General features: G+C 59.4%; 1 protein-coding gene across 1 annotated transcript in view; it reads right to left on the bottom strand.

Annotated features, from left to right (window-relative positions):
- The window catches only part of LOC138821995 (fibulin-1-like), a 43,966-nt gene extending 40,872 nt beyond the window's left edge, over window positions 1-3,094 (bottom strand). Inside the window, exon 1 of the mRNA XM_070014496.1 lies at window positions 2,957-3,094. Coding sequence (XP_069870597.1) covers window positions 2,957-3,038 — 82 coding nt within the window. The 5' untranslated portion in view covers window positions 3,039-3,094. The remainder of the gene's footprint in view (window positions 1-2,956) is intronic.
- Window positions 3,095-26,812: the final 23,718 nt, after the last annotated feature.

Genomic DNA, 26,812 nt, shown 5'->3' with positions numbered 1-26,812 from the left:
CAGTCTACGAATAGGAAATCCAGCAAACCCATCCCTCGTGGGCTTTCTCTGAGGATGGGCAATGTTTCCAGTGCCACCAGCACCTGGCACTGTGCAGGCACTTAAAGGTAATTGCCAGAGAACGGGACACTAGTGGCCCGTGCCAGTGATCCTAGCTAATCAAGATCCCGGTTCCGAGCTAGCCCAAAAAGACCAGTCCATGAGACTCATCTCCAATTAACCACCAAAACACTGGACGTGGAAGTGTGGTTCAAGCGGCAGAGCACCAGCTTTGACCATAAAAGTCAAGTGAGAGTGTGCAAGGCCCTGTGTTCAAGACCAGTACTGGGACCAAAACCACACAAAGACAGCTGATGGGGACACACGCAACCTCAAGATGCGAGGCCCTGGACAGGCCAGGGGGGCCGGGGGACCGGGGAGCAGGGGGGGGGCTGTGTGGCGGCAGGAGAGGCCATGGCAGGCTCGTCCTCATCCACAGGCCCCCACCTCCTCCAGACGGAACCTTCCAGGCGCAGAGACCCAGGCCACAGGTTTCTGCGCCAAGTCTCTCTTTGTTCTCCCTCCCATGACTTTTTTTTATAATCAGTTGGAAACTGTCTGGAGCCAGAGGAGTGGCCAAGAAAGCCTTGGAGAAAACACAACTGCCCTTCCCTGCCCCAGGGCTCCGTAAAGCCCAACAGGGCCGGCAGAGACGCGACACCAGGCAGACAGGCCAGCCATTCGCTCTGCTCCTGGGCTGGAGAACCCAGGGCCTGATGTCAGTGGCCAAATGCACTTCAGTGGGTTCGCAACAGGGCTGGAGGGCTGCCCCATCCACGAGACCGACACACACACACACCCTGCAGCAAGGATGCCCTCTGGCTGGCTCTGCCTCCCAGGCCACACCAAACTGAACTCCTGAAACCCCAGAATCAAAAAGGATCCATCCGGCTCTTGCCACAAAAGTGTCGAGTCTTTCTAAGAAGGACTGCTGAGGAGCCGTCACCCCAGCCGGCCACGGTGGGAAGGACCGGAGGACGGCCCTGGGCTGCTGGGCTAGGGTTGAACTGAGCCTGCTTCCTGGACTTGTTCCCTCATGGCCACCATGTGGGGTCTCTGGGGTCCCCTGCACCTCCACCAGGAGACTCCATCCCCCACGCCCAGGTCCAGAGTCCCCTTGCCCCAAAGACCCTCCTTCCTGCCTGGCCTCACCCAGGTGAGACCCCCCATGAGCCCCAGAATGCTGGGGCCACCCAGGGCCAGCACTGAGTCCTGGCCACCCTGCACTGTCTCCAGCCCTGAGAAGTGACACCCCATCCCCCCCAGCAGAGCACTCGGCAGCTGCCCAGGGGTGGGGGACCCCGGGAGGGAGGGGGAGGGAGGGGGAGGGAGAGGAGGGCAGGTCCGGCGGCCGCTCCTCCCCTCCCCCTCCCCCTCCCGAATCCCGCGGGATGTTATCCGGGACCGGGGACCTTTGACCGAGGAGGAGACGGGAGGCAAGCCGATGGCCAGGGACGGCGCCAGGGCCTGGGAGGGGGCGGACCTGCGTGCGCGGGAACAAAGGCCGCCCGCACCCCACCGAGGACGGGGAGGGGGTCGGGGCGCGCGGCCCGCCGTCTGCACCGAGCAGCGCGGCGCACTCAGGCGGCCCGCAGCGGGGTGGGCGGAGAGGCCGGGCCCCGGTTCCCGGCCCCCCGGCCCCGGCCCCCCGGCCCCGGTCCCCCGTCCCCCGGCCCCGGTCCCCCGTCCCCCGTCCCCGGTCCCCCGTCTTCCGTCCCCCGTCCCCGGCCCCCCGGCCCCGGTCCCCGGTCCCCCGTCCCCCGTCTTCCGTCCCCCGTCCCCGGCCCCCCGGCCCCGGTCCCCCGTCCCCGGTCCCCCGTCCTCCGTCCTCCGTCCCCGGTCTCCCGTCCCCCGTCCCCGGTCCCCGGTCCCCCGTCCCCGGTCCCCCGTCCCCCGTCCCCCGTCCCCCGTCCCCCGTCCCCGGTCTCCCGTCCCCGGTCCCCCGTCCCCCGTCCCCCGTCCCCCGTCCCCGGTCCTCGGTCTCCCGTCCCCGGTCCCCCGTCCCCCGTCCCCCGTCCCCGGTCCCCCGTCGCCCGTCCCCCGTCCCCGGTCCCCCGTCCCCGGTCCCCCGTCCCCCGTCCCCGTCCCCGGTCCCCCGTCCCCCGTCCCCGGTCCCCCGTCCCCCGTCCCCCGTCCCCCGTCCCCGGTCCCCGGTCCCCGGTCCCCCGTCCCCGGTCCCCCGTCCCCGGTCCCCCGTCCTCCGTCCCCCGTCCCCCGTCCCCGGTCCCCCGTCCCCCGTCCCCGGTCCCCCGTCCCCCGTCCCCCGTCCCCCGTCCCCGGTCCCCCGTCCTCCGCCCGGCTCGCCAAGGCCGGCCCGGACCCTCGCTTCCCGCGGGGGTGGCGAGCCCCCCATCACCCCGCAAGCCTCCAGGCTGCCCCTGACTTCCTGCGCGCGTCCCGGGCCGCTGTCCCGGGCGAGTCCTCCCGACCCCGTTCGCCCCCCGCAGCGGGGCGCGCGGCCCCTCGGAGGCGGGCGGGGCGAGAGCACCGACACCCCGACGGCGGCCACCCGGGCCCGGCCTCGGAGCCGGCGGCGGGAGCGGCGAGGCGGGGGGCGGGCCGGCGCGGGGCCGGAGGTCGGGGCGCAGCCCGGGGACGCGACGGGCGCGGGGCGCAGCGACGGGGGCCGGGGCGCAGCGACGGGGGCCGGGGCGCAGCGGCGGGGGCCGGGGCGCAGCGGCGGGGGCCGGGGCGCAGCGGCGGGGGCCGGGGCGCAGCGGCGGGGGCCGGGGCGCAGCGGCGGGGGCCGGGGCGCAGCGGCGGGGGCCGGGGCGCAGCGACGGGGGCCGGGGCGCAGCGACGGGGGCCGGGTCCCGGCGACGGGCGCGGGCCGCAGCGCTCGGCTCCGCGGCGAGAACTTCCCGGGAGCGAGCGCGCGGGCCGCGGGCGGGGCGGGGCGGGGTCGGGGCGCCCCTACCTCGGGCCGCCAGCAGCGAGAGGCCGCCGAGCAGCAGCAGCGGCAGCGGCGGGACGGGGCTGCGGGGCGCGGCGCGCTCCATGGGCGGCGGGCGGCGGGCGGCGGGCGGCGGGCGGCGGGCGGCGGACAAAGGCGCGGCGGGCTCCGCTCTCGGCCGGGCCGGGCAGACGCGGGGCCGGGCCGCGCCGCGCGGTTCAATTATCCCGCCCGGGGGGCGGGGCGGGCCGGGGCGGGGCCTCGGCCTCCCACCGCGCGGCGCCCGGCCCAGGGGGCGGCCGGGGCCTGGGGGAGGGCGCGGGCACCCCGCGGAGCCCCAAAGCCCCACCCGCCGCGCTGCGGACCCGAGGTCAGCTCCGCACAGAACGGGGCCGGGGCGAGGGCCGGGGCCGGGGCCAGGGCCGGGGCAGGGGCGAGGGCCGGGGCGAGGGCCGGGACGAGGGCCGGGGCCGGGGCCGGGGCCAGGGCAGGGGCGAGGGCCGGGGCCGGGGCCTGGACGAGGGCCGGGGCCGGGGCCAGGGCCGGGACGAGGGCCACAGCCGGGACTAGGGCTGGGGCAGGGGCGAGGGCCACGGCCGGGACTAGGGCTGGGGCAGGGGCGAGGGCCACGGCCGGGGCCAGCATGAGGGCCACGGCCGGGGCGAGGGCTGGGGCAGGGGCCAGCGCAAGGGCCGGGGCGAGGGCCGGGGCAAGGGCCAGGGCCAGGGCGAGGGCCAGCGCAAGGGCCAGGGCAGGGGCCAGCGCGAGGGCCACGGCCAGGGCGAGGGCCGGGGCAGGGGCCTGCATGAGGGCCAGGGCCGGGGCAAGGGCCGGGGCAGGGGCGAGGATTGGGGCCAGGGCCAGCGCAGGGCCACCACCGGGGCAAGGGCCGGGGAAGCGGCCAGCGTGAGGGCCACGGCGGGGGCGAGGGCCGGGGCCTGCCCATTTCTGCCAGTCAGTACCACAGCCTCAGAGGGAGGAGCTGGCATTTGGCAGGAGGCCACCCTTCCCGGAGACCCCCCCCAAGATACTTCCCCCCCACTGATTCCTTCCGGAGCACAGGTGCCTGGCCAGATGCAGCTCATCAGTTAGTCTGATCCCTCCCTCCCTCCCGACTCTGGTGGGATGAGATGGGCTCACAGGGACCCCCAAAGTCCAGAGAGAAGTCCCAGAAGGCCGCCGTGGGCACCTGGCTCTGGGCCTCCACACTGCAGGCCAGGCCCGCAGCTCCGGGCTGGGACTGGGCCTGGGCCCTGGACCCAGGATAGATTTCCATGAAGATCAAGAGCTCAGGCAGAAGAGCCAGGGCTCAGTTAAGGGATGCCTGGCCCAGGGAGCCGCAGTCCCACACCCGCAGTAGTGAAGGCAGGCCCACCTCGCACACACACACACACCTAGGCCAGAGCTGCCGGACTGCCCATCGCAGCCGCCAGTACTGCAGAAGAGTCCCCACTGGACTCACACAGCCCACAGCTGAGGGCAGCCGGGCAGCAGCGATCAGCCTGTCATCCGCCTAGCAGGAGGCTGAGATCTGGAGGAAAAGTCAGAAAGGGGCTGGGAATATGGCTTAGTGGTAGAGGCCTAGCATGCATGAAGCCCTGGGTTTGATTCCTCAGTACAATATACTCCAAAACAAAGCCAGAAGTGGCACCGTGGCTCAAGTGGTAGAGTGCCAGCCTTGAGCAAAAGAAGCTCAGGGACAGTGCCCAGGCCCTGAGTCCAAGCCCCAGGACCAGAAAAAAATTAAATATATAAATGATATATATCAGGCTCACTAATGAAGTATGCCCTTGAAAAAAAATAAAACTTTTATTTGGAGACAGAGTCTTGCTGTGTCGACCAGTGTGATCTTGAAATTCTGGGTTCAAGTGATCTTCCTGACTCAGCCACCTGAATGGCTGGGGCTACAGGGGGAATCTCTGTACTCTGTCCTGCTGGGCTCTCTGGTTGAGGACTCTGCCACAGGCATCTGCTGGCCCCCATGTCTGTCTCTGGCCCCAGAGGACACATAGGGACACACACCGAGAGGGTAAGTGGCATTCAGCTCACAGAGGCAGGGCGTGGAGCAGCCAGGGTAGGAAGGACCTGGTGCTCCTCGTATTATATGTTGACCTGGTAAAATCAAATTCATACCCCAGTTTGGTTTGGTTTGTGCCTGCACTAGGTAGGGCTTGAACTCAGGGCCTGGGCACTGTCTTTGGACTTTTTCACTCAAGGCTGGCACTCTACCACTTTAGCCATAGCTCCACTTCTGGCTTTTGGTGGTTCATTGGAAACAAGAGTCTCAGAGACTTTCCTGCCCAGACTGGCTTCAATTGGTGACTCTGAGATCTCAGCCTCCTGAGTAGCTAGGATGACAGGCGTGAGCCACCACATTCCCCTTCTTCTACTGTCTTGCTAAATGTGCCCAAACTGTACAGCCTGGCCAATGAGTGCTGTCCCTCAGCGTGTGTCCAGGTAGAGGTCACATCTCCCTGCAGACAAGCTGCCCCTAAAAGCAGCAAGTTCCCTGGGGAAGGTGTCAGAATCCATGCAGGGAAAAAAGAACCAATCCAATTGGGGGCGGGGTCCTCAGCCTTGTACAGGGGCCACCCTGGCTGATGCAGATCATACTTCCGCGAGGATGTCTGCAGCTACGGTCTGTCAAACCTTGGACAGACATCACCTTGCTATTGGCCCTTGTGGCCAAGAACTGTGATTCAAACTAATTCGTGGAATCTTCCTCATTTTGCCTTTCAAAACTTCTCCATTGGCCAGGTGCCAACAGCTGATGCCTTCATTCGAGCTACTCAAAAAGGCTGAGATCTCAGGATTGTGGTTCAAAGCCAGCTAGGACAGTAATGTCTGTGAGACTCTTGTCTCCAATTAAGCACAAAAAAATTAAATTGCAGGGCTGGGAAGGTGGCTCAGTGGTAGAATGCTTGCCTTGCATGCCTGAGGCCCTGGGTTCGATTCCTCAGCACCACATAAGCAAAATGAAAAAAGCCGGAAGTGGCGCTATGGCTCAAGTGGTAGAACGCTAGCCTTGAGCTGAAGAGCTGAGGGACAGCGCCCAGGCCCAGAGTTCAGGCCCCACGACCGGACCCAAAAAAAAAAAAAATTAAATTGCAAGTAGAGCTGTGGCTCAAGTAGTAGCCTTGAGAGAAAAATTAAAAAGCTCAGGGACAGCGCCCAGACCTAAGTTCAAGCCCCAGGACTGGCAAAAAAAAAAAAATCCCCATAAACCCCAGGGCACTGCTGGCTCACCTCTATAATCCTAGTACTCAGGAGGCTGAGATGTGGGGATCACAGGGTGAGGTGAATTTACCCGGAGAACATCAGAAGTAGAGCCAGGGCCCAGATGGTAGATCGCCACGCCTTGGGGAGAAAGCTAAGTGACAGCACCAGATGCCCAGCTGATTTCTTTCTTTCTTTCTTTTTAAGAAAATGAATGTTGTATTTGACAAGTGAAATTTTTATGTTTAATTTTTTTAATATGCAACTTAACTTGTTTAGAGAACAAATGGAGACTGGAAGAATTGTGCCAGAAACCCAGAGTGATATAATTACGACATGGAAACTGGATTCTGGGGTTCTTGGCAAGAAAAGGCAAAAGAATGCTATTGTGATCATTCCTGGGCTCCCCTTTGCTGACCTCCAGCTCCACACACAAAATAACAATCAGGCCCTGTTATCAGGAGAGATAGGGTGTTTCTGGCACTGGATTCCCGTGTTTTCTTTCCAATTCTTTTAGTAAGAGTCCAGATACTTGATAAGTTGCACGTTGTCCTGTAGTTTGCAGAGAGGAGAGACAAAGGGGGAGAGGGAGAGCCACTGAGAGAAGCTCCGCGTGGGGAACCCGGCGCGCGACCCCATCCTCTGACCCCGAGGTCCACGGCAACAGGACACACGCTCTGGAACCTGCTCCAATCAGAAAGTCCTTCATAACGTCCCTCTGTGACCATCAGACTGTCCTCATTTCCAGGACCAGATGGACAGACAGATCGCTCTTCCTGACAACCAGCCGGAGTGTGGAAAGACAGGCTGGTGCTCACTGGCTCTCCCCGCACCTCCACCCCCACCCCCCACCCCCACCCCCATTCCCCACCCCACCCCCATTCCCCACCCCTCACCCCCACCCCCATTCCCCACCCCCACCCCCACCCCCCACCTCCACCCCCACCCCACAACCCCTACCCCACCCCCACCCCCATCTCCCACCCCCACCCCCATCTCCCACCCCCACCCCCATTCCCCACCCTCACCCCCATTCCCCACCCCCACCCCCATTCCCCACCCCTCACCCCCACCCCCATCCCCATTCCCCACCCCCACCCCCACCTCCACCCCCACCCCCACCCCCACCCCCAACCCCTACCCCACCCCCACCCCCACCCCCATCTCCCACCCCCACCCCCATTCCCCACCCTCACCCCACCCCCACCCCCACCCTACCCCCACCCCCCTCCCCCACCCCCATTCCCCACCCCTCACCCCCACCTCCACCCCCACCCCCCACCCCCACCCCCACCCCCACCCCCATCTCCCACCCCCACCCCCATTCCCCACCCTCACCCCACCCCCACCCCCACCCTACCCCCACCCCCCTCCCCCTCCCCATTCCCCACCCCCACCCCCATTCCCCAGCCCCACCCCCATTCCCCACCCCCCACCCCCACCCCCACGCCCATTCCCCACCCCCATCCCCCCCACCCCCACCCCCATTCCCCACTCCCCACCCCACCCCCCACCCCTACTCCACCCCCACCCCTACCCTACCCCCACCCCCACCCCCATCTCCCACCCCTACCCCCATCTCCCACCCCCACCCCCATTCCCCACCCTCACCCCACCCCCACCCCCACCCTACCCCCACCCCCATCCCCCACCCCCATTCCCCACCCCTACCCCCATTCCCCACCCCCACCCCCAGCCCCCCACCCCCACCCCCATTCCCCACTCCCCACCCCACCCCCCACCCCTACTCCACCCCCACCCCGACCCCCCACCAAGTTAGGAGACAGGGCCACCCAAGCCTCCTGGAGTTGGGGTTTCTGCATTTGGTTCTGGCTCTGCCCAGCCCCCCACCCTGGAGCCCTGCCCACCACGCATCTCACCCCAGGCACCCTCTGACCTCACAGGACCCTAGAGACCCAGGCACCCCTCCCTGCGCTTCACTCAGGGAGACACGTGGGACGCCCCATGCGGGCAGGCAGGCCCGCTCAAGCCTGAGTCTCTGCCAGGATGTTCCTTTTCCTCTCCTCTCTTCTTTTCCTCTCCTCTCTCCTTTTCCTCTCTTCTCTCCTTTTCCTCTCCTCTCTCCTTTTCCTCTCCTCTCTTCTTTTCCTCTCTTCTCTTCTTTTCCTCTCCTCTCTTCTTTTCCTCTCTTCTCTCCTTTTCCTCTCCTCTCTCCTTTTCCTCTCCTCTCTTCTTTTCCTCTCTTCTCTTCTTTTCCTCTCTTCTCTTCTTTTCCTCTCTTCTCTTCTTTTCCTCTCCTCTCTTCTTTTCCTCTCCTCTCTTCTTTTCCTCTCCTCTCTTCTTTTCCTCTCTTCTCTTCTTTTCCTCTCTTCTCTTCTTTTCCTCTCCTCTCTTCTTTTCCTCTCTTCTCTTCTTTTCCTCTCTTCTCTTCTTTTCCTCTCTTCTCTTCTTTTCCGTGTGGGTACTGGGCTTGGGCTCTTGTTTGACTTTTTTGCTCAAGACTGGCACTTTACCACTTACCTGAGTCACCTCTTCCTTCTAGTGTTCAGCTACGCTGGGCTGCGCTCAGGCCTGGGAAGCTTCGAAGGACCCCTGCTTCTGCCTGGCACCCTCAGAGACACGCCGGCCTTCACGGCCCAAGGCCTGTGCACTGAGCGAGCACGAAGTAGCCAAAGGCGGCTTCCTGGAGGAGGTGACCTGACTGCCACTGACACGGCCCTAGAGATGAACCAGGGTGAAAGCAAGATTCAGGCAGGGGACAGGACCTCAAGGAGGGGGGCAGCCGGCCCAGGTGTCTGGAGGGGGGTCGGGGTAAGTACAGGGGCTGCTCAGCGTGCAGAGCCTTCTCCCAGCTGGCAGGAGGAGGGGACGAGCAATGACAAGGCCAACCCAGGTTTGTGGACTGCGGACTGCGGGCCTTGGCGACGGTGTGAGAATTCAGGGGGGCAGCTGTACCCCCAGCTCCTTCAGGATTTAGAGGAAGGAGGATTTCCATTCCACAGCGGGGAGGCAGGTCCGCGCAGGAGCGGTCCAGCCAGGGTGCGGCCCGGGTGAATCTGGGCCCTCAGCGCCCTCCACACCCGGGGGACGGCTCGGTGACAGCAGCCGAACAATCTCCCCTAATCCACGTGCCAGGTGCAGCTCTGAGACCGCTCCGTGGGGCTGTTCTTGGAGTTGGGGACTTTATGTTAGGGCGGGCCCTGACTCTTCGGGACTAGTGTCCTTGGGATAAGAAGCTGTCGGGTCAGACACCCCCCCGAGGGAGGGCCCTGGCAAGATGCAGAAGTTCCGCGAGCTCACCGCGAGGATGTGAGGAAAGTGATCTGGAGCCTGGAAAGTGATCTGGAGCCTCGAGAAAAGAACTTGTCACGGTTGAAGACGATCTGAGGTGCTCTGAGGCACACGCATATGGCTGCATATGGCTGGGAGGCGGAGGCAGGGCTGAGAAGCTCAGGTGTCAAGATGTGAACATGGAAGGAAGGAGGAGGGGAGGACCCCATTCCTGAGCATCCTACAGAACAGTCTAGAACCCTGGCTGTCAGTTGGACTTGAGTGCTTAAAAAGAATTTCTGCCCAGGTACACTGAGTTATCAGAGGAAGGCACAAAGAACAGGAGGCTCAAAGTTTGAGGCTAGCCAGGACAATAAAAAAGACCTCCCCATCTTAACCAAGTTCACATCGCAGTGTGAGTTTATAATCCCAGCTGCAGGGAACGCACAAGCAGAACCGCAGTTCAGGCAGACCCAGGGGAAAGATGAGGCCTGTTTGAAAAGGACAAAAGCAAAAAGGGCTAGAGGTGTGGCTTCAGTGGCAGGACCTGCCCAGCAAACACAAGGCCCCGGGTTCAAATCCCAGCATCCCAGAAATCACTGTCCTCCTCCTCCTCCTCCTCCTCACCATCATCATCAGTGCTGAGTGTTATATCCAGCACTGGGCATGTGCTCTACCACCAAGCTGCACTCAGTCCCAGCTTTACTTCTTTAGTCCTAAGCATGTTATATTTTCATTGTTTTTCTCTTTTTTATTTTTTTTTTATTTTTTATTTTTTAGATCCGCTCGTGGGGCCTGAACTCTGGGCCTGGGCGCTGCCCCTCAGCTCTTCAGCTCAAGGCTAACGCTCTACCACTTGAGCCACAGCACCATTTCCGGCTTTTTTTTTCCTTTTTGCTTATGTGGTGCTGAGGAATCGAACCCAGGGCCTCAGGCATGCAAGGCAAGCGCTCTACCACTGAGCCACCTTCCCAGCCCATCATTGTTTTTCTCATTTCCTTCCTTCCTCCCTCCTTCCCTCCTTCCCTCCCTCTCTCCCTTCCTCTCTTCCTCCCTTCCTCTTTCTTTCCTTCTTTCTTTCTCTCTTTCTTTTTCTTTTTTTTTCTCTCTTTCTCTCTCTTTTCTTGGTGCCAGTCTGGGGCTTGAACTCTGGGCACTGTCCCTGAGCTTCTTTGTTCAAGACTAGCTCTTTTCCACTTTAATTACAACTCCACTGCCAGCATTTTGCTGGTTAACTGGAGACAAGACTCTTAGACTTTCTTGTCTTGATTGATTTCAAACCAAGATCCTCAGATCTCAGCCTCCTGAGTAGCTAGGATTATAGGCGAGAGCCGCCCTGCTTGACTCTAACCCCCCTCCCCCCCCCACACCGACATTGTAAAGCTGGTTTTGACATGACATTTTGATTGGGTGGGGGGGGGGGGGAGGCTGGGAAGGGAGGTGAAGGGTAAACAAAGGAGGAGGCTGCAATGCTTGGTAAGAAATGTATGCATTATCCTGCCCATGTAATTGTAACCCCTCTGTACAGTATGTTCTCAAATAAAATAAACTAAAATATATTTAAAAAAAAAGAGTCTCCCAGGCTCCCCTGCCGGGGCTGGCTTTGAACCTCAGTCCTCAGGTGTCTCAGTCTCCTGGGTGGCTAGGATGACGGGCGTGCGCCGCTGGTGCCTGGCTCACATCACTTACCTGAGTTGTGACGATTCCCTCAGCCCAGACGGAGGGGGCAGGCCAGACGGAGGGGGCAGGAAGCCCAGACGGAGGGGGCAGGCCAGACGGAGGGGGCAGGCCAGACGGAGGGGGCAGGAAGCCCAGACGGAGGGGGCAGGCCAGACGGAGGGGGCAGGAAGCCCAGACGGAGGGGGCAGGCCAGACGGAGGGGGCAGGAAGCCCAGACGGAGGGGGCAGGAAGCCCAGACGGAGGGGGCAGGAAGCCCAGACGGAGGGGGCAGGCCAGACGGAGGGGGCAGGAAGCCCAGACGGAGGGGGCAGGCCAGATGGAGGGGGCAGGAAGCCCAGACGGAGGGGGCAGGCCAGACGGAGGGGGCAGGTAGCCCAGACGGAGGGGGCAGGTAGCCCAGACGGAGGGGGCAGCCCAGACGGAGGGGGTAGCCCAGACGGAGGGGGCAGGAAGCCCAGACGGAGGGGGCAGGAAGCCCAGACGGAGGGGGCAGGCCAGACGGAGGGGGCAGGAAGCCCAGACGGAGGGGGCAGGAAGCCCAGACGGAGGGGGCAGGCCAGACGGAGGGGGCAGGAAGCCCAGACGGAGGGGGCAGGCCAGATGGAGGGGGCAGGAAGCCCAGACGGAGGGGGCAGCCCAGACGGAGGGGGCAGGTAGCCCAGACGGAGGGGGCAGCCCAGACGGAGGGGGCAGGTAGCCCAGACGGAGGGGGCAGGTAGCCCAGACGGAGGGGGCAGCCCAGACGGAGGGGGTAGCCCAGACGGAGGGGGCAGGCCAGACGGAGGGGGCAGGAAGCCCAGACGGAGGGGGCAGGAAGCCCAGACGGAGGGGGCAGGCCAGACGGAGGGGGCAGGAAGCCCAGACGGAGGGGGCAGGCCAGACGGAGCAGGGCAGCCCAGACGGAGGGGGCAGGCAGCCCAGACGGAGGGGGCAGGCAGCCCAGACGGAGGGGGCAGGCAGCCCAGACGGAGGGGGCAGGAAGCCCAGAGGTGCACCCTGCCCCAAGCTCAGCCTGACCGGGGTGGATCCACCCAGAACAGGGCCCGCACCAGTCTCCAGCTCAGCGCTACTCCATCGCGGAAACGGCTCAGCCTGCGCCTCAGGCTCATAATTTACCAGGCTGACTTCATTCACAACCAAGTGTAGGTGTCATGTTTCAGGCGGTCAAGCGCCCTTCCCAGGGCCTCCGGAGCAGGGCTGGGTGTGTGATCGGTACCTGAAGGCGGGTGGCCGTGGGCATGTGGGCGGGCGCTTCCTTCCTCGTGGCCCTCCCGGGCTCCCCCTGGGTCTGCCCACCGCCCCCCTTGGGTCTGGGCACGTGGAAGCTGGGCTGGCATTGGGATCTGCCATCTCTGTCCACCAAGCAGGGCTGCCCTTGGCTCATCCCTTGCCTAGCTGTCTGGTACCCACGTTCAGTGCTCGGAGTGTGTGGAGGGCCTGACCGCGAATGTGCCTTAGGCTGGACGCATGGCCCTCCGCGGACGCCCAGGGCTGCACAGTCACCTTGGACAACAGGAAGCTGCCATGAGCTGGACAGCCAGGTTCAAGCACAGACTCTGCCAAGATCCACCCCAGACACGCTCAACATGGCCCCCAAGGTGTGTGGACCTCGTCTGTTTTACAGATGGACAAACGCGCTCAGCAGGGCGCCCTCGGCCGACGAGAGGCCAGACCACACACGCTCTGCCCACAAGACGCCAGAGAATGGACCAGCGTGGGTCATCTCGTTCGGGGTCCAGTGAGGGCGGGGAAGGGGCTGAGTCTTCCGGGCGGCCCAGACTCCCTCAGGGTGTTGGGGGTGCACAGAGCAGCAGGGCAGGGGCTCGCTGGCGGGACCCGGGGACTCCATTTTGCCAGGAGACCTCAAGCCAAGCCTGGGTTTCTAAAATATTTTGGAAAATTCTAGAAACCGCACGTAAATTCTATTAAAATACAGACCCACAATTCCACCACCCCAACCCACCAGGCTTAATTTTTCCATGTTCTTCTGTAGTTCTCAGTTTGTTTCATTAAGAAACCATGGGGTAGAAACAATTATGCGTGTGGTGTTTTCACTTAAGCAGGATTGTCTTTTAAAAGCAAATATGTGGATCAACTATGTAGCAGACATTTTTTTCCTATTTAAAAAAATTTGGAGAGAGCGGTAGATTGCCACCGGCCAATGTTCCCACAGTAACAATTTGAAAAAGATGGGCAAATTATAAAAATCAGACTTTTTTTTTTTTAAACCAGTCCTGGGGCTTAAACTCTGGACCCAGGTGCTGTTCCTGAGTTTCTTTTAGCTCAAGGCAAGCACTCTACCACTTGAGTCACAGCACCACTTCTGGCTTTTTCTGAGTAATTTATTGGAGATAAGAGTCTCATGGACTTCCTTTCCTGGGCTGGCTTTGAACCACGATCCTCAGACCTCAACCTTCTGAGTAGCTAGTATTACAGGTTTGAGTCACTGGTGCCCTGCTGAAAATCAGACGTTCAAATGCACCAAACAGTGACGGTAGCATGGGTTTAATTAGATTAAACTTTAGCCCTGGAGGACCTAAGCAAGAGCCGACGGTCTCCACTTCTCCACTCCCTTGTTTTTTGGTTGGTTGGTTTTCCCGTTTTTCCAAGGCCTTAGTCGTCCTAGCAGAGCCTCTTGCACGGAAGAGAAAAAGCAGTGAGCGCCTTGTAGGAACTTGGGTGTCACCTCTGTTCACTCCTTTTATGATCCGGTGTTTCCAGCCCTGGAAGCGGGCAGGAGGTGGGTGACAGCCTCGAAGAGGGGGGGGGAGAGAGAGAGAGAGAGAGAGAGAGAGAGAGAGAGAGAGAGAGAGAGAGAGAGAGAGAGAGAGAGAGAGAGAGAGAGAGAGAGAGAGAGAGAGAGAGAGAGAGAGACGGGGAGTCTGGGTCAACTTAACCTTGTATTACAATTCTGGACAAAACATCTCTCAACGATCCACTGCTCCACAGGCAGAGCTGAGTGGAGTTGGAGCCATGGCTGAAGGCAGCGAAGGAGACAGACACTGAGGACAGATGAGCAAAGGCAACGGAAGCTGGCGGACAGCAGCTGCAGCCCCCTGCGGGAGTCGGTGCTGGAGTCGGTGCTGGAGTCGGTGCTGGAGTCGGTGCTGGAGTCGGTGCTGGAGTCGGTGCCCCTGAGGGAGTCGGTGCTGGAGGGTGCCCCTGGGGGAGTCGGTGCCCCTGGGGGAGTCGGTGCCCCTGGGGGAGTCGGTGCCCCTGGGGGAGTCGGTGCTCGTGGGGGAGTCGGTGCTGGAGTCGGTGCTGGAGTCGGTGCTGGAGTCGGTGCCCCTGGGGGAGTCGGTGCTGGAGTCGGTGCTGGAGTCGGTGCTGGAGTCGGTGCCCCTGGGGGAGTCGGTGCTGGAGTCGGTGCTGGAGTCGGTGCTGGAGTCGGTGCCCCTGGGGGAGTCGGTGCTGGAGTCGGTGCCCCTGGGGGAGTCGGTGCTGGAGTCGGTGCTGGAGTCGGTGCTGGAGTCGGTGGTCGGTGCTGGAGTCGGTGCCCCTGCGGGAGTCGGTGCCCCTGGGGGAGTCGGTGCTCCTGGGGGAGTCGGTGCTGGAGTCGGCACCCCTGCGGGTGTCCTGCGACCCAGGCGCCGCTATCACCCCAAGGCAGGGGGCGCTGCTGAGCTGCTGGCAGACCAGGGGTGTGTGACCAGCAGTAAGTCCAGAATGTGTGAGTTTGTCTGTTATTTGGGGACGTGAACTCAGGGCCTGGGTGCTGTCTCTAAGTCTCTTTGTGCTCAAGGTGAGCTCTCTACACTTGGGCCACAGCGCCACTTCCAGTTTTTGAGTGGTTTATTGGAGATAAGAGTCTCATGGGGACTTTCCTGCCCAGGCTGGCTTCGAACCACAATCCTCAGATCTCAGCCTCCTGAGTAGCTAGGATGACAGGCGTGAGCCACTGGGGCCAGGCTCGAGATTCGTGATTTTTAAGTCAGCTAAGATCTGGTGAGCCTGGAGGGCTGGCTCGGAGTTTCCTCAGCGACCAGGGGCCACTGGGGGTGGGGTGGGGGGACGGGATTCTGCGCTCACAGGAGGCTGACGACCCAGTGGATTCTGGGGCTTCAACAGCGCGTTGCCCGGGACGAGGATTCCCCGCGGCAACGACACCATGCCTCTAATAAGGGTAGTTTTGCCTCTAGATTTTTCCACTAAAGCATGGGTATTTTTAGGAGGTGAGGAAGAGGCAGCCCTGGAGAGAGCCACGCCACCCAGAGCCCTCCGTGCTTTTCACACGATGGCTAACATTCCGTGAAAAGAGTTCAGAAGACATGGCCACTGGTGAGGACAGAGGAAAGACGCGGAGCCAGAGCTGCTGACGGATGCCAAAGGCAGAGGACGAGCGCTTTTGTTCTAACTTTTTTTTACTTATTTCGTCTTTTCTGTTCTGGTCCTGGGGGTCGAACCCAGGATGTCGCACTTGCCAGGCAAGCACTTTGCCACTGAGCCACACCCCAGCCCAACAAGAACTTTTAAATAATAATGGCCCACACGTCAAAAGAAGCAAAAACATACAAAATAATACCAGCTTTTTAAATTCGGAGGTTGGGATCGTTAAAGAGGAAAAGTCAAATTCACAATCTAGAACTCAAATGTTTAGAACACAATGGTAGGCTTAACCACAGGTTTGACATAGCAGAACACAAAGGAAGTGAACTGAAAGGAATAGAAAACATCTATGTTGGCCAGCAGGGTGGCACACGCCTATAATCCCAGGGACGAAGGAAGCAGAGAGCAGCAGGATGGAAGTTAAAGGCAGGCCTAGGTAAAAAGGTAACAAGATCTCCTTTCAAGCCTCCGGGTGTGGGCTGGGTGAGCACACGGAGGCCGGGCCGGAAGCCAGCATTGGAGCCTCTCAGAAGCCTCTTCCTCTAGTCCCGGCAGCGTTTTGGATTGGAAAGCTGTATCTTGGCTCAGAATTTCCAACGTTCACGTGGAGAATAAGAGCCAGAGCAGCATTCTCCTCCGGGGACATGTCCGTGAAACACACCGGGGGAATCTCCTCGCTAGTCAGCCGTGTGGCGCCGCACTCTGCGGCCCAGGGCTGCCGATGGCAATTAAGGAGGAAGCAAATCCAGGCTGCCCCTGAGGAAGAAAATGTCTTAATGAGAAACCCGGGATGGCCGCCGAGTAATGGCTTGTGAGCCAATAAACTGCAATGCCCTCCCTCCTTCCCTCCCCCCCCCCTCCCTCCCTCCCTCCCTCCCTTCCTCCCTAGCTTCTTCCCTCTTTTCCTTCCCTCCTTTCCTCCCTCCCTCCCTCCTTCCTTCCCCCTTCCCTCCTTCCTTCCCTCCTTCCTTTCTTCCCTCCTCTCTTCCTCTTTCCTTCCTTCCTTCCTTCCTTCCTTCCTTCCTTCCTTCCTTCCTTCCTTCCTTCTTTGCCCCCCTAATGCATTCGATTTAATTGTATGTGTCACAGCCCATTTAAAACCCACGTTACATCTCAACACATGCTCACTATTGGCCTCAAAGAACATTGGAATCCAAAAACGGGTGTGAAAATTTACAAGAATAAATCATCTCCTCATTTTCTGCCTAGTCTCAGGTGCCAGTTTCCCAGGTTCAAATTTTGGCAAGTTAAGGAATCACAACTGGGATTTAGGCCAAACAAACAAACCGTAAACCAAAACCAAAAAGGAAAAGCAAAGCATCTATACTGAAGGCAGTCAGCAGCGGCCCAGCCCCGCCCTGCAGGCCCAGGCAGGCCTTCCCAGAACGCGTACGCTGTTTATGGCCTGCTCCATTCCCGCCTAATCTCCCTTCCCGGGAAACATTCTCTAATAAAACTCCCCCATGCTCATGTTCTAGAAGGAGACCATCTGTGGACGATTCGAAGGTCTTATGACTTCATTCTAATGCCATGGGAAACTCAAACTATACTTTCCAAAGCTTAATGGAAAATGAAACAGATCATAAAGACTGGACGTCTTCTTTGGAGAAATAAGAAAGAGTTGCTTCACAGTTATGCAGCATTCATCATGCTTTAGAACCAACCCAGCCAGAAATCATCCTTCTTACACACTGACGTCTTGGCTGGGACTCATGGCGAGGGCTTTGGGGCCCACGGGGGGGCCCCCTCCCCCCACCCCCGCCCAGCTCTGCACAGCCACGATTTACGGATCACATGTCTGGAAAAGAGCCAGGATCCCAGGGCCCGGCTCCCCTAGGTCCTGGAGCGTATCCCAAACCTTTGCTTTTTCATTTTCAAAAGAAAGATTTCAAAAATGTACAATAAGCAGGGCCTTGATGGCTCACTCCTAATATCTTAGCCACTCAGGAGGCTGAGATCTGAGGATCACAGCTCAAAGCCAGCCCAAGCAGGAAAGTCTGAGACTCTTCTATAACTACCAAAAAAGCTGGACACAGAGCGGTAGCTCAAGGTGGTAGTGTCAGACTTGAGTGCAAAAGGCTGGGGGACCGTGAGAGGCCTCGAGTTCAAGCCCTGGTCACACTCCTCTAGAGGAGAGAACATGGGGCATGTGTATCAGTTCTTTGTCCTTGATAGTTTCTGGCTACAATGTTGTCAGATGCAGGCGAGCCTGTAGGGCTCACCCCTCAGCACACGGCCCGCCCAGGACAGACACACAGGGAGGTTTACGGAGGGCCTCTGTCTGTGAGTGAGACTCAGAGGTGAGTGATGGAGAATGAACCCAGCTGCTAACTCAGGATGTTTTCTTCTGGCGTGGGGAACTTTTCAGTGAATCCACACCCCAAACCAAGCATTAGGAGGAACAGTGAGGCCTTGAGAGCAACTCAGAGTGAGGATTCGGCATGTGCGTGCTCCTGCCCCAACCCCGCAGCCGCCAGCTCCTCGGGACAGAGCACCAGGTTCCCCACAGGGGCTGGGAGAGCGCTGCGCGATGCTACAACACCCCCAGCTCTCTCGCTCTTTTTTTTTTTTGTCGGTCGTGGGGCTTGAACTCTGGGCCTGGGCGCTGTCCCTCAGCTCTTCAGCTCAAGGTGAGCGCTCTACCACTTGAGCTACAGCGCCACTTCCGGTTTTCTGGTGGTTTATTGGAGATAGGAGTCTCACGGTCTCTCCTGCCCGGGTTGGCTTTGAACCGTGATCCTCAGATCTCAGCCTCCTGAGTAGCTAGGATTACAGGCGTGAGCCACCAGCGCCCGGCTTTCTCGCTCTCTTTTTAATGCTTGTTCTGGGGCTTGAAGTCAGGGTCTGAGCCTGTCTCTACGCCAGCTCAATGCTAGCTCTACCACTTGAGCCACCGCTCCACTTCCAGCTTTTTGCTGATTTAATTAGAGTTAAGAACCTCATGGACTTTCCTGCCCAGGCTAGCTTCAAACCCCGATCCTCAGACCTCAGCCTCCTCAGTATCTAGAATTACAGACGAATGCCACAGATATCTCGCTGGGTTGTGTGTGTTTTAAATTTCTATAAGGATTTATTTTAACACAATAGGGTTAGAGAGAAACGATGAAAGGTAACGATCTCTGCTTCCCTCTTAGGAAATGGGGTTAAAGACTCAGATTGGAAGCTGTCCAGCAGCCTCCAACCATTAGACGATGGTTCTGTGTGGCCAAGGTCAGTGTTGCTTCTTCTAAAATGCGGACACGTCTTGGAGCCAGCTGGGTATTTGGGGAGCTGTGGGGTGTGCTTGTGCCGGCTGAACACCTCTGCTTGCTGCTTCCGGATACAGCAGCGTGGCCAGGCTTTTTATCATTTCAGAGAAGAAAGTAGATTTAAATGGCCCCTGGACGTCGCCGAATCCTTGCCGCTCCCCCTTACAGACAGAGAAGATGAACTCTTTATGGTTACTTCGGGTTTTAACTTCTCAGTCTGATCCTTTTGATATTTGTTAAAAATAATATACTTGTCCTGTCTCCTCATCCATTCTGCTCACTTCCCTCCAGATGACTTCTAGTTGTAAAAGGGGTGCGGAAGGCCAGTGGTTTACGTAGCTGTTTCTTGCTGTGTGGGCTGTTGGCCGGGGTTGGGGTGGGGGGTGGGGGGGAGGAGGCCGGGAGGGGGTGGGGGCTAGAAAGTCATGAAATGACAAAAGAGAAAGAATTCACTCACAGGCGGCCCGTGAGGAGTGGGGACCGGAGGCTCTGGGCCTGCAGAGGGGGAGCAGCAGTCAGGCAGGGCCGGAGTCTGTGGGGGTGTGGGGACTCCGGGCCCCCCGCGGGGACCCCAGGCTCCGGGCCTGCAGAGGGGGAGCAGGAGTCAGGCAGGCCCGGAGTCTGTGGGGTGTGGAGGCTCCGGGCCTGCAGGCAGCCCCCGCGGGGACCCGAGGCTCCGGGCCTGCAGAGGGGGAGCAGGAGTCAGGCAGGCCCGGCGTCTGTGGGGTGTGGGGGCTCCGGGCCCCCCGCGGGGACCCGAGGCTCCGGGCCTGCAGAGGGGGAGCAGGAGTCAGGCAGGCCCGGCGTCTGTGGGGTGTGGGGGCTCCAGGCCTGCAGAGGGGGAGCAGCAGTCAGGCAGGCCCGGGGTCTGTGGGGTGTGGAGGCTCCAGGCCTGCAGGCAGCCCCCGCGGGGACCCGAGGCTCCAGGCCTGCAGTGGCGTCTGTGCACGCACACTCACACTCGAATGCCATCCACATCACCGTCCTGCCACACAGCAGAGGTGGATCTAGACTCTAAAACAGATGCGTTTGGAGGAGGTTGGCTGGAGACCAAAGTCAGAGCCTACGCAAGTTAGGCAAGCACTCTGCCACGAAGTTACATACACCCCCAGCCCCCAAATGCCCGTAGCTCTGTCTGTCTGTCTGTCTGTTTATCTGTCTATTTAACAGGGGTCTTGCTATGTTGACCAGGCTGATCTTAAACTCGAGGGTTCAAGTGATTCTCCTACCTCAAGCTCAAGCCCTGAGTTAACTTTTTTTTTTTTAAAGCTAACTCTGCTAACTTTTGGTGTTCAGAGCTCTCTCTTTCTCTTGTTAACGTAGATCCATTTCTGTCTGTCTTCCAGTTCACACTTGCCTTTTTTTTTTTTTTAAAGAAAACTTGGTAGAGCTTTATTGAGTAAGTAAGCAAGCAAGCAGACAGACAAATAGAGTGTGAGGGGCACACTGACAGAGGGGAAAGAGAGCGAGAGCCAAGGCGAGAGAGAGAGAGAGAGAGAGAGAGAGAGAGAGAGAGAGAGAGAGAGAGAGAGAGAGAGAGGGAGGGGGGGAGGGAGGGAGACCCACTGTTTCCTTCTGATACCTGATAGCTATTTATCCAGTTTTATATGTTTCTCATTTGTTTTGAGAGTTATTTCTCGCTTGCTGTGGTTTGTTTTTTTCATCTTGGATGTTTCAAGATCTGTGTCAGATAATCTAACATCCCTCTCTCTCTCCTCTTATGATTTTATCTACTGTCTTTGTGAATCCAGTCTGAGATCAAACTGGTATGCTGAATAATTTTCAGAGGTTTTTTTTGTTTTGATTTTTTTCTTGTGATGCTGGGGATTGAACCCACGGCCCTGCACGTGCTAGGCAAGTGCTCTACCACTGAGCCACCTCTCCATCGCTGATGAGTGTGTGTGTCACTGAAACCCAGACGCTCTCATGCTGTATATGAGAGTCTGGAATCCTGTTCTCTCTGGTTTATTTCTGGCCCTGCTCTGGCAGGGTGGGGACCCTGCCTCATTACTGCCAGATGGAAGCAGAGGCCCAAGTTTCCCCCCAACCTCTCATCCCTGCAGAGGGAGGTGGAGGGCCCCCCCCACGCTCCCCCTCCTCCCCCCTCCACCGCCTCCTCACCGGGACCCACCCCCCCTCCTCCCCCCTCCACCGCCTCCTCACCGGGACCCACTCCCCCTCCTCCCCCCTCCACCACCTCCTCACTGGGACCCACTCTATTCGCCTTCCAGGATTCCACCAGTGCAGAAGAGGAGGGACGGTGTTAGGGAAAGTGGGGCACAGTCCAGACACCCTGTGTGTCTTCACCAGCAGGAATGACCCTCCTGCTCCCCAGCTCGGCCTTCTTTGGTGCCAGCATAGGGCAGAGTTTGAACGCATCCTTAAGGTCTGGCGCATGTGCGTGTGTGTGCGTGTGTGTGTGCGCGCGTGCGTGCGTGTGCATTTGTGTGCGTGCGTACGTGTGCGCGCGTGCGTGCATGTGTGTGTGCGTGCGTGTGTGCGTGCGTGCGTGTGTGTGTGTGTGTGTGTTTGCTGTGATGTTTATTGAAAAGAGAGGTTTCTATCTCAAGTTGTCAACCTTGCACATCTCCTCCCTGGCCCTTCGGCCCTTGGGCAGGGAGAGCAGGGGTTTCTTCTGGACGTCTTTGCTCTGTGTCTGTTGGGAGTCTCGTTGCCAGGTTCCTTGGCTCACTGGACCAGAGGGTCACCTTGCTCTGCCCTTTCAGAGCCTTCTTCTTGCCATCAGCATTCTCAGCTGTACTTGGCGGTGGTATGGGGAACGTATGATGAATCCGTCTGCCAGACACAGAAGCTTCTCTGTGCTACTTCATCCTGCAACTTTCTTCCGACAGAGTTGAGTTCAAGGCCGCACACTTTCACTAGGTCTTTTCCCTTGCAATGGTGCTCTACCATTTGAGCCACATCTCTCCAGTTCAGCCTCCTGGGCTCTGTGCAGGCTGGCTTCACATCCCCAGCGCTCACGGCGCCTGCTCCTTGGATCACAGGCATGAGCATCAGGATCCGGCTTGCAACCTTCTGTGGCTCTATCATTTCAAAATATGTGACATTCCGATTCTAATATTAAGGCTTCTTCACTCAGAATACAAGAAAGGTGTTTTATTTTAAGAAGAGAGCTGTCCAGCTGTGCGTGACAAAGCCCCGATGTGCAGGATCCCAGGGCCACAGGTCAGATGCCAAGCAAGTGTGGGCTGGGGTCATCAGGGGCGGGGCCTTGAGGATCCCACAGTATGCAGAGGTGGGCAGGCTGCATAGACCTGAGGCCCCCAGAAGCCCAGGAGGGCCATTGCTGTAGAATGTTCTAGTGGCACAGTCCATGAGATGTCTGCCCTGCCCTCTCCACCTTGAGAAGCGGGAGGGGGGGGCCGCAGCTGGAGGTCAGTGGAGCTGGGGGCGGGGGGGGGGGGGACGGCCGGGCTGTGGGCCACCAGACAGAGTGGAGGCCTGTGGCGGGGCCCAGCCCGCCAGCCGGCCAGATTCCAGGCTGGAGGAGATGGAGGCATCTGGAAACCATCATTCTATTCACGATGAAAGGCTAGCGCCCCGTGAGCACAGGCTGGGCTGAGGGGTTTGTTTTCTTTTTTAAACTTCCAAGTAGAACAATCCATCTAGATGGTTCCTTTTATCCCAGAGCATTTGTGGGGAGGGAGCCTCTCACCATCAAAGGACACTTGCATTTATCTTTTGCTCCCAGAAAGCAGCCTGAGCTCACAAAAACAGAAAACCACAGTTTCCTTGAGGAAAGCTAGACATCAGTATTTTCATATTCCTCTGTTTCCGACTCTGACCTAGGGAGGGGTGAACCCCAGCTCCTGCCCCCACGGTCTGCTTGCAGGGGGAAGACCAGGAAGGAGGAGGAGGGAAAGTAGAGCTGAGGCTCAAAGTGGCACAATGCCAGTCTCGAGCAAAAAAGCTGAGAGCAAGTGGTCCTGAGTTCAAGCCCCAGTACTGGCAAGGAAGAAGGAAGGAAGGAAGGAAGGAAGGAAGGAAGGAAGGAAGAAAATAGCCAGGTACCAGGGGCTTACAGCTATAATCCTAGCTACTGAGATCTGAGGATCATGGTTCCAAGCCAAATAAGCAGACAGATTTTTGAGACTCTTATTTCCAATGAACTACCAAAAAGCAGAGAGTGGAAGTGTGGCTCAAGTGGTAGAGTGCCAGCCTTGAGTGAAAAAGCCCTGAGTTCATGGCCAGTACCAAACACACACACACACACACACACACACACACACACACACAAATTATGCTAGAGGTGTGGTTCAAGTGGTAAAGTGCCTGCCTCTAACAAGCATAGGACCCTGAGTTCAAATCCCAGCACTACCAAATCTTTATGCATGCTGCAATGGCTAAATGATGTCTCCTCCGGATTCATAGGTTGAGGTCTTAATCTGGATGATGTCAGAATGTGATTTTAGATAGAGACAGAGTCACTAAAGTAAGATAAGTCTTGGTGGGCCCTAATCCATGGAGTCTTCCTTGTGCTTACAAGAAGAGGATATCAGGACACGTTGACGCACAGGGCCGTGCTGCCACGGAGTGAGGTCCGAGGAAGCCAGTTCCTTCTCGATCTCCGACATCTGGCGTCCAGGCCTGTGAGAAAATAGGCTTCTGTTGTTTCAGTCCCTCAGTCTGGGCTCTCATGGCAGTCCTTGTAAAACAACACACATGCGCTCACCCCAGATCTGGCTTCATCTGCGTTTCCTACCTCTGTGAATGACATCTGGCCACTGCCCAAGCCAGCGAACTGTTGGGATTGTGCCCGCCTTGTGTGTATTACCGCCCCTAGCCGCCACCGCTGCATCCACACTCTGCGGCCTCGGAAACAGCTCTGTGACCCACTCACTTCCTTCCCTTCTCAACCCCAAAGGCGGCTGAGCACCCAAGAGTCAGAGCCGCTCGCACAGCGTTCCCGCCCTGGCGTGCACGCAGCTTGCCCCGGCACGAGAGGGTCATCCTGTCTTGGAGACCGTGGGGCTGCCCATGGACACCGTTGCCCGGGGGTGCCACTGCCCGTGGATGCTGCTGCCCGTGGGTGCTGCTGCCCGTGGGTGCCGCTGCCCGTGGGTGCCGCTGCCCGTGGACGCTGCCCGTGGGTGCTGCTGCCCGTGGGTGCCGCTGCCCGTGGACGCTGCCCGTGGGTGCTGCTGCCCGTGGGTGCCGCTGCCCGTGGGTGCCGCTGCCCGGGGATGCTGCCCGTGGGTGCCGCTGCCCGTGGGTGCCGCTGCCCGTGGACACTGCCCGTGGGTGCCGCTGCCCGTGGGTGCCGCTGCCCGTGGGTGCTGCTGCCCGTGGGTGCCACTGCCCGTGGACGCTGCCCGTGGGTGCTGCTGCCCGTGGGTGCCGCTGCCCGTGGACGCTGCCCGTGGGTGCTGCTGCCCGTGGGTGCTGCTGCCCGTGGGTGCCGCTGCCCGGGGATGCTGCCCGTGGGTGCCGCTGCCCGTGGGTGCCGCTGCCCGGGGATGCTGCCCGTGGGTGCCGCTGCCCGTGGGTGCTGCTGCCCGTGGGTGCCGCTGCCCGTGGGTGCTGCTGCCCGTGGGTGCCGCTGCCCGTGGGTGCCGCTGCCCGTGGGTGCCGCTGCCCGTGGGTGCTGCTGCCCGTGGACACTGCCCGTGGGTGCTGCTGCCCGTGGGTGCCGCTGCCCGTGGGTGCTGCTGCCCATGGGTGCTGCTGCCCGTGGGTGCTGCTGCCCGGGGATGCTGCCTGTGGACACTGCCCGTGGGTGCCGCTGCCCGTGGGTGCCGCTGCCCGGGGATGCTGCTGCCTGTGGGTGCTGCTGCCCGTGGGTGCTGCTGCCCGTGGGTGCCGCTGCCCGTGGGTGCCGCTGCCCGTGGACACTGCCCGTGGGTGCCGCTGCCCGGGGATGCTGCCCACTACAGCTGAGGGCCCTGCTCCGAGGGGGGCGGTGCTATGGCATTGAGAAATTGCCCCAGGAACGTGGCATTGGCCCCTGGGGACATTGCTTGCTGAAGGGACTTGTGCTGGGCTGGAGGCAATGCTACTCCAGGCTCGCAGGGACCTGTGCCGATGCCACGGGGCTGTGCCCAGGCTCTCTTGGCTAGACGCCTCAGCCAGAACTAACGGAACCCAGAGTGTTGCCCTTGGGGATCTGGGAGACGGCTAGGCAGACGCTCTACTCCGTGAGCCACGCCTCCAACCAGGAACAGACAACCACCAGATCTGTGTACTCTCTCCTAATTTTGGTGGGAGAGGCGGCACTAGAGCTTGAACTGGTGGCCTTGTGCTCTTGCTTGGCTTTTTTGCTCAAGGCTAGCGCTCTGCCACTTGAGCCACATCTAGTACTACTGCCAGCTTTTGGAGATAGGCATCTTGAGGACCTGATTCCCAGGTTGGCTTTGAACTGTAATCCTCAGATCGCAGCCTCCAAATACTACAGGGGTAAGCCACTGGCTTTGCCCAGCTTTGGTATTGGCTTTGCTTTTATACTACTGGAGTTTGAACTCAGGACACTGGTGCTTGCTAAGCTGTTATTCGACCTCTTGAGTCACATCCCTAGTTGTGTTTTGTGTTATTATTTTTGAGATTTTTTTTGGGGGGGGTCCGGTTGTGAGGCCTGAACTCTGGGCCTGGGCGCTGTCCCTCAGCTCTTCAGCTCAAGGCTAGTGCTCTACCACTTGAGCCACAGCACCACTTCTTGCTTTTTTCTTTTTTCTTATGTGGTGCTGAGGAATCGAACCCAGGGCCTCATGCACGCAAGGCAAGCGCTGTACCACTGAGCCACCTTCCCAGCCCCCTTTTTGAGATATTTTTGAGAGTCTCCCTACTATCCTTCCACTCCCACCTCGCAAATAGCTAAGACTACGGGCGGGCACGAGTTACAGGCTTTCAGCTTAGTCTTTTGTTGCTGCAACAAAATACCTTAAAAGAGGGAGAGATTCGTTGTGCTCCTGTTTCTGAGGTATCAGCCCACAGACAAGTGCATCTGTTATTTGAGTCTGAAGCAAGGCAGAGCACCATCCTGACTTGGGGGAGCTGGGACACCTGTCTCCCCACACAGTCCCTCCCTCCCCGCCCCACTCACAATGGAGGGCACATCAAAGTCTGCTCCAGGGGCCCAGAACCCACATAAAGCCTCTGCGGAGGGTCCGGCCCCTCCCGGGGCACGCCCACCAGCGCTCCGGGGGGCCGTGCCCAGGCTGCTAGTCCCTCCTTGGCGCGACCTCTGAACCAGCCATTTGACCTTCAGGGTTGACTCAGCCCACTGACTGGGGACAGGCCCTGCTCCAAGCATTATTATGAGCCACAGGGATTCTGCATTGTGAGTCCTGTTGAATCTACACCTTTTTGATCATAATCCTATGATTCCATTATTTATCCCTGTCTGCTAGACAGACCCAACCCATTGGCAGGAGCAAACAGATGTTCACGAAATTCTAAGAGAACATAATATCCACAGGCATCCAAACAAGCCGAAGCCCCAAAGCATCTCTCCCCCAGCTCTCTCTGGAGCACCTCACACAGCAAGGCCGTTTAGTGCCAGTTGTGACACACAGAACAGAGTGAAACATCCCCAGACCAGGCCCTGCCTGGCTGCCTGGCGTCCGGAGCCAGCGGCTGGGCCGAAACTCGCACTTCCTCACCTCTGACTTGGTGCGATGGTGATGCATGGTGACTCATGGTTCCCACAGCTCGCGGTGCCCAGGAGCCTGCAAGGAGCAAATGTGTGCAGACCACTGCCAGGAGCAGGGCCTGGCCTGGCACCAGTGCCCCGCACATACCATCGGTGCGCCGTGGCGTGGACGACGCTCCGATACTTTCCACTGACGCCCGCATTCCGTTGGACGATTGTAATTTGGCCAGAGGTTTGTTTTAATGAGCACTCGGCGAGGAGAGCAGAGGCAGGCCTGCTTGGGGATTCTCCAGGAGGCCAGGGAAAAGAAACATTAGTTGACAAAAACAAAGTGAGAAGCATTCTTGGGGGGCGCAGGCACTTGGGGGAGCCGTGAGGAGCACACGATAATACAGCCATGGGGTTTTTGTGGATGGTAAAAGTGGTGCCCAAGGTCTGGAGGGAAACACGGCTTCCTCCAGCTCGGCTGTACAAGGTGGCAGCAATGTCTAGAAGCATGAGCCTGGTCCTGGGCACTGATTGGTATGCAGGACAAGGGCAAGCCATATTGTGTGTGTGTGTGTGCGTGCGTG

This window comes from Dipodomys merriami, unplaced genomic scaffold (genome assembly GCF_024711535.1).
Source record: "Dipodomys merriami isolate MVZ:Mamm:240054 unplaced genomic scaffold, mDipMer1.0.p SCAF_970, whole genome shotgun sequence".
Lineage (NCBI taxonomy): Eukaryota > Metazoa > Chordata > Mammalia > Rodentia > Heteromyidae > Dipodomys > Dipodomys merriami.
Note: the sequence above shows the minus strand (reverse complement) of the source record. Positions and strands in the feature narration are given on the sequence as shown.